This window comes from Salvelinus sp. IW2-2015, linkage group LG14, assembly GCF_002910315.2.
Source record: "Salvelinus sp. IW2-2015 linkage group LG14, ASM291031v2, whole genome shotgun sequence".
NCBI lineage: Eukaryota > Metazoa > Chordata > Actinopteri > Salmoniformes > Salmonidae > Salvelinus > Salvelinus sp. IW2-2015.
The window spans coordinates 33,406,440-33,418,025 of record NC_036854.1 but is presented as its reverse complement, the minus strand read 5'-3'; the positions used below and the strand labels follow the sequence as shown (position 1 = coordinate 33,418,025).

General features: G+C 44.9%; 1 protein-coding gene across 3 annotated transcripts in view; it reads left to right on the top strand.

The window, feature by feature from the left end:
- Positions 1 to 390: 390 nt before the first annotated feature.
- LOC111973543 (polyamine-modulated factor 1-binding protein 1-like) overlaps positions 391 to 11,586 on the top strand; it is a 29,744-nt gene continuing 18,548 nt past the window's right edge. For 2 of the 3 annotated variants that reach the window (XM_070446651.1, XM_070446652.1), the window contains exon 1: positions 391 to 496. In XM_070446651.1, the coding sequence (XP_070302752.1) occupies positions 425 to 496 (72 nt within the window). In that variant the 5' untranslated portion in view covers positions 391 to 424. Of the gene's footprint in view, positions 497 to 1,804; positions 1,915 to 11,586 lie in introns of all 3 variants that reach the window. The other variant, XM_024000927.2, reaches the window with a different exon arrangement.

Below are 11,586 nucleotides of genomic sequence, written 5' to 3'. Positions count from 1 at the left end.
TTGACTGCATTTTATTTAGAGCTTTATTTTATTTGCATCTGAGGTTCATCGCTCATCTCTTTGCTACGTACTACAATTTGTTTTTAGGAATAATAGTCACATACTGTATAACCTTGAATAGTTGAAGAATGCATTATACATGAACCCGCACTTACGTTTTAATATAAAGATGATGGGTTATTAGTTGTGGCATATGAAAATGGTTTAGAATTTATAGAAGTAATTTTCAGGGGAAGTATGAATTAATGTTTCGACTGACAAACATCTTTCAAATGTGCTTTCATTTAGCCTCCTATGCGTTCATATTGTACTGCTCCCTGTTGAACTGAAGCCAACAGTTTTCATGATGTCTCTCTTTCTGTCTCTCTCTTTCTGTCTTTCTCTCTCTGTTTCTGTCTCTCCCTTTATCAGTGGAGGAGCTGTCATGTCGTGGGGAGGAGGTTTGGCGGTTGGAGGGGAGTGTGAGAGAAGGAAGACAGGCAGAGGAGAGGAGGAGGTAAGAAGGGAACACGGGGAATTAACACACTTCTTCAGGTCTCAGACAAGGTTACTCTACACGCCAGCAGTACTCATAGATTACCATCCTCTCCAAATGGGCATATTATGGACACATTAGAGAATGTGCATCTTGGCCTGCATCGTACCGTGCCGTACATGAGGTCACCAAGTTCAAAGTTCACAGGTTGACCCGTGTCTCTTCAGCATTGTGATGACATCAGCATAAATGCAGCATGACATGTCTGGTGTCTGTCTATGGTTGTGGTCTAGATCTCTGCCAGTATGGTGACCTCATCACATTAATGCAGAATCCTCCCCCCCACCCTCTCTCTGTCCCCGTCTCTCTCACCCCTTCTCGCTCTCTCTCCCCTTCTCTCTCCCTCTCTCACCGCTTCTCTCTCCCTTTCTCTCGCTCTCTCCCTTTCTCTCTCTACTCTCTCTCCCTCTTTCGCGCTCTCTTTCTCTCCCTCTCTCTAAATTGTTAACATCCATATGGGCCAATAGCTAAGAGGAGTCAGTCTGTATGAGAAAAGCGCTCCCAAATGGTCATTATTCAACTAAACATGAACATGATGCTAAATGGATTTCAGCTGTTTCTGGGAAGTTCCCCATCCCATCCTCCCCTCTCTTCCCCTGATTCCCCCAGTATCCCCTCTATCCTCTTCTCCACCCCTCTCTCTTCCATCTTTTTTATTGTGAACTGAGAAAACTGTCTTTGGGTTCTATAGCCAATTTTTAACACAAATATGTACAGCACTCCTGAATATACTTATAACATTGGAATTGGTGCGTATTGAGACCATACTGTGGATGTGTATATGGCCTGTATATTTAGGTTTGCTATAGGATCTGTATATTTACTCGTCCTATATATTGTGTGTATATTTAGCTTGTTGTGTTGTGCCCAGTCGGTCTGCCAGTGGGGTCCATGGGGGCTGCGCTGGGGCTGCCTGCGCTGGGGCTGCTCTGGGGACGGGGTTGGTCGGGAGCTTGAGGAAATGCTCATAATTTGTCGTATTGATCGAGTAACCACGGCAGCCAGTCTCTATTGAGGCAGAGCAGAAATAGAGCCCCTATCGATCACATTCAGATTCCCCCTGTTCTTACTGACACTATTCGGCCTAGTTCCAAATCAGTCCCTAGGCACTTCCCTGTGTCCTAGCCCCTTCCCCTAAGCCCCCTACTACTGTGATATGTGTGTGTGTGTGTGTGTGTGTGGTGTGTTGTGTGTGTGTGTGTGTGGTGTGTTGTGTGTGGTTGTGTGTGTGGTGTGTGTGTGTGTGTGTTGTGTGTGTGTGTGTTGCAGGCTGACAGTGGAGAGGCTGAGAGGCAGTCTGCAGAGCTGAGACTGGCCTACAGCAGGCCATGGAGAACACACTCAACACACAGAGAGACAACCACACAACACAGGAACAAGTAAACACACAACACACCTCTTCTCCCCTACTTCTGAATAGTCCTGTGAATTGATTGGCAGAGCATGGATTGTTTTAAACCTAGAAAGGTACTTTGGAAGGGGCTAGGACACTGGAAGGTGCTAGGACACTGGGAAGGGGCTAGGACACGGGGAAGGGGCTAGGACACACGGGGAAGGGGCAAGGACACATGGGGAAGGGGTTTAGGACACCAGGGAAGGGGCTAGGACACAGGGAAAGGGAAAGGGCTAGGACACCGGGAAGGGGCTAGGGACACACGGGGAAGGGGCTAGGACACATGGGGAAGGGCTAGGACACAGGGAAGGGGCTAGACACGGGGAAGGGCTAGGAACTGATTTGGAGTGTTAGACACACTCTTTCTCTCTCTGATCAAATCAAACTTTATTTGTCACATGCGCCGAATACAACAAGTGTGGACCTTTACCGTGAAATGCTTACTTACAAGCCCTTAACCAACAGTGCAGTTCAAGAGTTAATAAAATATTTACCAAGTAGACAAAAATAAAAAGTAATAATAAAAAGTAACACAATAAGAATAACAATAACGAGGCTATATACAGGGAGCACTGGTAACGAGTCAGTGTGCGGGGGTACAGGTTAGTTGAGGTAATTTGTACACGTAGGTGGGGGTGAAGTGACTGCATAGATAATAAGCAGCGAGTAGCAGCGGCTTTCCTCTGACACCGCCTATTATATAGGTCCTGGATGGCAGGAAGCTTGGCCCCAGTGATGTACTGGGCAATTCGCACTACCCTCTGTAGCGCCTTACGGTCAGATGCCGAGCAGCTGCCACACCACGCGGTGATGCAACCGGTCAGGATGCTCTCGATGGTGCAGCTGTAGAACCTTTTGAGGATCTGGGGGCCCKTGCCAAATCTTTTCTGTCTCCTGAGAGGGAAAAGGTTTTGTCCTCTTCACGACTGTCTTGGTATGTTTGGACCATGATAGTTCGTTGGTGATGKGGACACCAAGGAACTTGAAACTCCCGCTCTAATACTGCTCCGTCGATGTTAACGGGGGCCTGTTCGGCCCGCCTTTTCCTGTAGTCCACGATCAGCTCCTTTGTCTTACTCACATTGAGGGAGAGGTTGTTGTCCTGGCACCACACTGCCAGTTCTCTGACCTCCTCCCTATAGGCCGTCTCATCGTTGTCGGTGATCAGGCCCTACCACTGTGTGTCGTCAGCAAACTTAATGATGGTGTTGGAGTCGTGTTTGGCCACACAGTTGTGGGTGAACAGGGAATAGAGAAGGGGACTAAGTACACACCCCTAAGAGGCCCCAGTGTTGAGGATCAGCGTGGCAGACGTGTTGTTGCCCACTCTTACCACCTGGGGGCGGCCCGTCAGGATGTCCAGGATCCATTTGCAGAGGGAGGTGTTTAATCCCAGGGTCCTTAGCTTAATGATGAGCTTCGTGGGCACTATGGTGTACACTAAGCTGTAGTCAATGAACAGCACTTCATGGCTACTGACGTGAGTGCCACGGGGCRGTAATCATTTAGACAGGTTACCTTCGCTTCCTTGGGCACAGGGACTATGGTGTCTGCTTGAAACATGTAGGTATTACAGACTCGGTCAGGGAGAGGTTGAAAATATCAGTGAAGACACTTGACAGTTGGTCCGCATGCCCAGCGGCTTTGTGAATGTTGACCTGTTTAAAGGTTTTGTTTACATCGGCTACCGAGAGCGTTATCACACAGTCATCCTGAACAGCTGGTGCTCTCGTGCATGCTTCAGTGTTGCTTGCCTCGAAGCGAGCTTAAAAGGMATTTAGCTCGTCTGGTAGGTTGCGTCACTGGGCAGCTCGCGTCTGGGTTTCCCTTTGTAGCCCATAATAGTTTTCAAGCCCTGCCACATCCGACGAGTGTCAGAGCCGGTGTAGTAGGATTCAATCTTAATCCTGTATTGACGCTTTGCTTGTTTGATGGTTCATCTGAGGGCATAGGGATTTCTTATAAGCGTCCGGATTAGTCTCCCGCTCCTTTAAAGCAGCAGCTCTAGCGTTTAGCTCGATGCGGATGTTGCCTGTAATCCATGGCTTCTGGTTGGGATATGTACGTACAGTCACTCTGGGGACGTCGTCGTCGATGCACTTATTGATGAAGCCGATGACTTTTTTCTCTGGTTGCACATGTGACATGCTGGTAAAAATGTGGTAAAACTGATTTAAGTTTGCTTGCATTAAAGTCCCTGGCCACTAGGAGCGCCGCCTCTGGGTGTGAATTTTCTTCTTTGCTTATGGCCTTATAGAGTTGATTGAGARAGGTCTTAGTGCCAGCTTCATTCTGTGGTGGTAAATAGACGGCTATGAATAATATAGATGAGAACTCTCTTGGTAGATAGTGTGGTCTACAGCTTATCATAAGGTACTCTACCTCAGGCGAGCTAAACCTCAAGTCTTCTTTAATATTAGACATCGCGCACCATCTGTTATTGATAAATAGACACACACCCCCACCCCTCGTCTTACCAGAGGTAGCGTCTCTGTTCTGCCGGTGCATGGAAAATCCCAATAGCTCTATATTGTCCGTATTGTTGTTCAGCGACGTCTCGGTGAAACATAAGATGTTACAGTTTTTAATGTCCCGTTGGTAGGATAATCTTAATCATAGGTCATCAATTTTCTTTTCCAATGATTGCACGTTAGCAAGAAGAACGGATGGCAGTGGGAGTTTATTAGCTCGTCTACGGATTCTCAGAAGGCTGCCCCATCTGCAGCCCCTTTTCCTGCATTTTTTCTTCACGCAAAAGGAGGGGATCTGGGCCTGTTACAGTGAAAGCAGGATATCCTTCTCGTCGGACTTGTTAAAGGAAAAAGTTTCTGTCTTCCAGTTCTCATCCTCCTGTCAGTGTAAAGTTGGAATGTTGAATCATTCATTCTGTAGGCTAAATTATGTACCACACAGCTCAGTGCTAGATGTTGTTTTTTTTTCAATGTATTGAACTAAAGTGTTTTTAAAAGCCAAAGCTGTACACGCACACACACATCAATGGTTGTGTGTCTCTGCATGGGTCCAGTTCCAATCAAAGCCCTGAGGTGTTCAGTGAAGATGTTTCTGCAGCCATCTTCAAACACATCCCCATAACTGATTAGACCGGTCACACTGACACAGAGCTGATCAGAGTCATTCATGCTGTTTTTGACAGCATTAGTGATGGCTTTGTGACACATACACACACACGTGTGCGTACGTGTGTGTGTGTGTGTTTAAGTGTTTTAATGAGAGTCTAAAGTGAACTTTTTGCTAGTTAGCGTTAGCCGCTCGTTAGTGTGTCAAACTTTTATCTCCTCCGCCTCCAGTAGGCCAGTATAAATATGGCCTGCTCTGATGTCACAGATGTTGTGTTTACTGTAAATATCAGTTCGCCATCTGAAAAGTTTAGGTCAAATTTTTATTGAGTAATTAAGTCAATGAGAGAAAGTGCAGATTGAACCAAATGTTGTTGTTTGTCTTGCTCAGTAGGCAATATGGAGGATCATATGACAGAGGATTCTGAAAAGGCTTGTGTTGTCATCGGTGTGTGTGAGTGTGTGCATGTGTTTGTGTGCGTGCATGCGTGTGTTCTTGCGTTTATATGTGTCCACTGTCCAGGTGATGGATCCTTCTGGTTAAGCCTGATGAGGTGTTCTGATGAATCAGGATGAAATGGTGTCTGAAACGGCCTCATCTGCTGCCCAGACCCCTTCAGACATGTTACCTGATGAACAACCAGACCCCTTCAGACATGTTACCTGATGGACAACCAGAACTCTTCAGAATGTTAACCTGATGGACAACCAGAACTCTTCAGAATATATTACCTGATGGACAACCAGAACTCTTCAGATATGTTACCTGATGGACAACCAGAACTCTTCAGATATGTTACCTGATGGACAACCAGAACTCTTCAGATATATTACCTGATGGACAACCAGAACTCTTCAGTATATTACCTGATGGACAACCAGAACTCTTCAGATATATACCTGATGGACAACCAGAAACTCTTCAGATATGTTACTGATGGACAACCAGAACTCTTCAGACATGTTACCTGATGGACAACAGAAAACTCTTCAGATATGTTACCTGATGGACAACCAGAACTCTTCAGATATGTTACCTGATGGACAACCAGAACTCTTCAGACATGTTACCTGATGGACAACCAGAACTCTCAGATATGTTACCTGATGGACAACCAGAACCTCAGATATGTACCTGATGGACAACCAGAACTCTTCAGATAGTTACCTGATGGACAACCAGAACTCTTCAGACATGTTACCTGATGGACAACCAGAACTCTTCAGACATGTTACCTGATGGACAACCAGAACTCTTCAGATATGTTACCTGATGGACAACCAGAATCTTTCAGATATGTTACCTGATGGACAACCAGAACTCTTCAGATATGTTACCTGATGGACAACCAGAACTCTTCAGACATGTTACCTGATGACAACCAGAACTCTCAGACATATTACCTGATGGACAACCCGAACTCTTCAGACATGTTACCTGATGGACAACCAGAACTCTTCAGACATGTTACCTGATGGACAACCAGAATCTTCAGATATGTTACCTGATGGACAACAGAACTCTTCAGATATGTTACCTGATGGACAACCAGAACTCTTCAGATATGTTACCTGATGGACAACCAGAACTCTTCAGACATGTTACCTGATGGACAACCAGAACTCTTCAGATATGTTACCTGATGGACAACAGAACTCTTCAGATATGTTACCTGATGGACAACCAGAACTCTTCAGATATGTTACCTGATGGACAACCAGAATCTTCAGACATGTTACCTGATGGACAACCAGAACTCTTCAGATATGTTACCTGATGGACAACCAGAACTCTTCAGATATGTTACCTGATGGACAACCAGAACTCTTCAGACATGTTACCTGATGGACAACCAGAACTCTTCAGACATATTACCTAATGGACAACCAGACCTCTTCAGACATGTTACCTGATGGAACAACCAGAACTCTTCAGACATGTTCCTGATGGACAACCAGAACTCTTTCAGATATGTTACCTGATGGACAACCAGAACTCTTCAGATATGTTACCTGATGGACAACCAGAACTCTTCAGATATGTTACCTGATGGAACCAACCAGAACTCTTCAGACATGTTACCTGATGGACCAACCAGAACCTTCAGATATGTTACTGATGGACAACCAGAACTCTCAGACATGTTACCTGATGGACAACCAGAACTCTTCGACATGTTACCTGATGGACAACCAGAACTCTTCAGAACAATTACCTGATGGACAACCAGAACTCTTCAGACATGTTACCTGATGGACAACCAGAACTCTTCAGACATATTACTGATGGACAAACAAACTCTTCAGATATGTTACCTGATGGACAACCAGATCCCTTCAGATATATTACCTGATGGACACCCAGGCCCATTCAGATAATGTTACCTGATGGTCAACCAAATCTTCAGATATGTTACCTGATGGACAACCAGAACTCTTCAGATATGTTACCTGATGGACAACCAGAACTCTTCAGACATGTTACCTGATGAACAACCATAAGTGGCACTGAGTGGCGATAAATAGTTTTAGAATTACTTCTGCAAGATGACCATTTCTTTGCCAGAAAATCAGTTATTTGGTGCACGTGTGTGTGTGCATGTTAGCTTGTGTGTGTGTGTGTATGTGTGTTCATGTGTTGTATACAGTAGTATTTATCTTAGTCTTACATAGATCTGTCACAGACAGATTGCCTTGCTAAAGCCCTGCAGTAGAAACAGTAGTTAGAGGGTTAAAGGATGCTATCTGGTGTAATGAGAGAACCTCTAGTGTGTACTGAAACAGATCGGCCTTGTTTAGTGTGTGTGTGTGTGTGTGTGGCCTCTCCTTCTATCTCCATCCCACACAGCTCATTAGGCAGGAATCCTGTGCTTCATTTGAGAGAGGTGACGGTTGGACAGGCAAACTGGCCACTGTCTGACACATACACACGTACGGGTATCTCACTCTGATCATAGGAAATTGAGACCTAGACACGATCTCTTTGGGGGGAAAAGGATGTGTAAAAGGCGCGTGTTCTTCCCTATTTGAAGGTATTTGACCCAGGATTGATCTGTGCTAGCATGGACAGATTCTAATTTCACCACCCCTATCTTTTCACTAGCCCCTCCCTTTGACCCTGGCCCTGTTTACACACCATCMGTGTTGGCGCTGGAGCGTCTTCTAGAAAGGCACAGTTGAGGCGAGACTGTTGAGGCGGGACTGTTGAGGCGGGACTGTTGAGGCGGGACTGTTGAGGCGAGACTGTTGAGGCGAGACTGTTGAGGCGGGACTGTTGAGGCGGGACTGTTGAGGCGGGACTGTTGAGGCGGGACTGTTTGAGGCGGGACTGTTGAGGCGAGACTGTTGAGGCGAGACTGTTGAGGCGAGGGACTGTTGAGGCGGACTGTTGAGGCGGACTGTTGAGGCTGTTGAGGGGACTGTTGAGGCGGACTGTTGAGGCGGGACTGTTGAGGCGAGACTGTTGAGGCGAGACTGTTGAGGCGGGACTGTTGAGGCGAGACTGTTGAGGCGGAACCAAACTAACATATACTGTATGTCCGAGACAAAACCTTGAAGGAAAGTTCAAAACAAACCATCCAACTATTGATGTTATAATTTATAGGGCTTTTTCTCAGGACTGTACGGCTGTTCCCTGTGCCAGGCCAGCTCAATCGGCGAGTTCTCTTTTTCTGGCGTAGATTTGCGAAACATTCTGATGAGGCTATGTGTCAGAGCAGACGTAATGAAGAAAGCCATCAGAGTCATTAATATGGCTTATCTGATCTGCTGTGGCTCACTGGCCAACCTAATGTAGGGACATGTCATCAGCATTAAGCAGAGGAGAACTCACATGCACACACACACACACACACACACACACACACACACACACACACACACACCACACACACACACACACACACACCACACACACACACACACCACACACCACACACACTCATCATGAATCATTACCATTAAGTAATCAGCTCAGAGTGAGACATACTCAGGAATTCAACCCTACACACACACACACACACACACACACACACACACACACACACACACACACACACACACACACACCAGACATATAATTCAGATCTCTTAGTGATGAGTATACATATTTAACTGATGTCAGCTCTGCTGGGGGGTTTTAATTGGAGAAAGTTTTTATAAAATTAATGTTTTATAAAAATGTGTTTAACAATAAATGTCTTCATTAATTTGATGAAGGTATCTGCTAAAATGAGCTGAGTGGTTTAAGGCTAATGGATGAAGGGTCCTCTAATGGATGAAGGGTGTTGTTCTATCCACAGGACAGGGTTTAGGGGTTGATTATCTCTGAGTGTTGTTCTATCCACAGGACAGGGTTTAGGGGTTGATTATCTCTGGTGTTGTTCTATCCACAGGACAGGGTTTAGGGGTTGATTATCTCTGGTGTTGTTCTATCCACAGGACAGGGTTTAGGGGTTGATTATCTCTGCAACAAAGGCTCTATTGGCATGGGATAGCTTGTTTTATTTGTGGTGGATGAGGTGAGTTTCTTTGATCACCAGGTTGAAAAGTGTTATATAAATCCAAGCCATTGATGTTGGTTGTGTCACTGGGCCTGTCCGAATACCCGTACTTGCGCTCTAAATAATACTCTGATTGGGTATGCAAAAAGATAAACTTTAGTAGTGTGTGAAATTGAWTTTTTTTTGTATGCTTTAAATGCCAGGATCATACTCATTTTGGTTTTTCATCCAGTACRAATTTGCTGCATGCTATTGTGGAAGAGTAGCATCTGTTAAGACCCAGGTGTGTTTGTCAACAGCTGCTGATCATAGAAAGGGATGGGCTGTACCACAATGAACGGATGTCGGAAAAGCACCCGATTAAGCATTAGTTGACTTATTCTCCGTGTGAACCCTTGTAGTATGTTGATATTTGTTGCTTACTGCTAACAATTCTACATTTAACATTTACATTTAAGTCATTTAGCAGATGCTCTTATCCAGAGCGACTTACAAATTGGAAAGTTCATACATATTCATCCTGGTCCCCCCGTGGGGAATGAACCCACAACCCTGGCGTTGCAAGCGCCATGCTCTACCAACTGAGCCACACGGGACCACTAAATAATAGGTTCTAAATAGTATGCAGTACGATTAGTACACAGTATGTAACCTAGTTTTAGTAAGTAGTAGGCAAGACAGACTACGTACTGTAGGCCCATCGCACATAACCTCCATTGACATGGTTGGTGTGGACAGTTAGTCCCCCCCCAGCCTAGGAACCATCATTTAAAACATCTGAAATGGAACAAAATACATAATGTAGCAAATACAGTTGCTAAATATACTTTAGTTCACCTGCATGTGGTGTCTACTCTGATCCAGCTAAGGCCTTTAAAGCAACCTTCATATTTCAAATGGTTCTTCTCGTGATTTTAGACTTTTAGAGTTAATGTGTGGATTCCTCTCCTACCCAACCACCTACTCAGTGAGTATGTTTACATGCAGACCAATAATTGTATATTAAACTGATTATGGCAGGAGGCTGAGTATGGTAATAGTCATGTAAACACTTTACTCTGCTTAACTTAATCAGCAAAAGGTCAAAATCAACGTAAGTATACGCTGATTAAAACATCTGGTTTTCTGAGCACTCTTTCAATTTATTAATTGTAGAAATAGTTCTCACATACAAACTTTATATGTCCGAAATCAGAATCAAATAGGCTTCGCAAAAATAACGTTCGCTGTTGGTAGAACGTTTATTTTGATTGCCGATTTTCTGCATTTATTGAAGTCCCATCAGTAGTCTGATTTCAGATGTGTCCATGCAAAAAGGATTATAAGGAAACCGTTCTTCTTGCTAAGCATGTAAACGTTTTAAACAAACTATTATATTAATCTGACTATCCACAAGAATCGTATTATTGTGTGCATGTAACCGTACTCGGTGTGAGGATTTACCAAAACACCTCTCTCAAGGCCCACCTTTCACAACACATTCTATTTTTTTTGTGTGTGTGTGTGTGATTTTTTGTGTCTTTTTCCCCCGATGAGACCACCATCACTGCCAATACCCCCCTGAAAAAATGTGAGTAGAAAAAAACAATCTAAATGTTAAACAGGTTCCCATCTCGTGTGCGTTCACCCCCCTCCACCTCTCTCTCCTTTCTCTTCCCTCCTATTTTTCCCCCTCTCCCCCTCTCTCTCTCTCTCTCTCTCTCTCTCGTTCTTCATTATCCTCCCCTGACACCGGTGGAAACAAAGGATCCGTGTGTAATTTAGTCTTAATCATAACACCGTCCCTTCACAGCCATCCAGCCAGTCAGAGCGAGACCGCACACATCAGCCAGCCAGGAAAGAGATGTTGATGTGAAACCGGTCTCTTTATGACTGGTAGGTAATTACTGTCATTAGAACACTCCAGAGTGTGTGTGGACGTGCTGTATAATTGATGGTGAATTAATGTGTGGCAGGCAGTGGATATGAGGGATCCTTCAGCGCTCAGAGAGAGGGGTCTGCTGTCATGCCTGGGGGTCTTGGTGCTACAGTGTTTGTATTAGAAACACAGAACCCCAAAACAGGCTCTGCCAGAGTGAG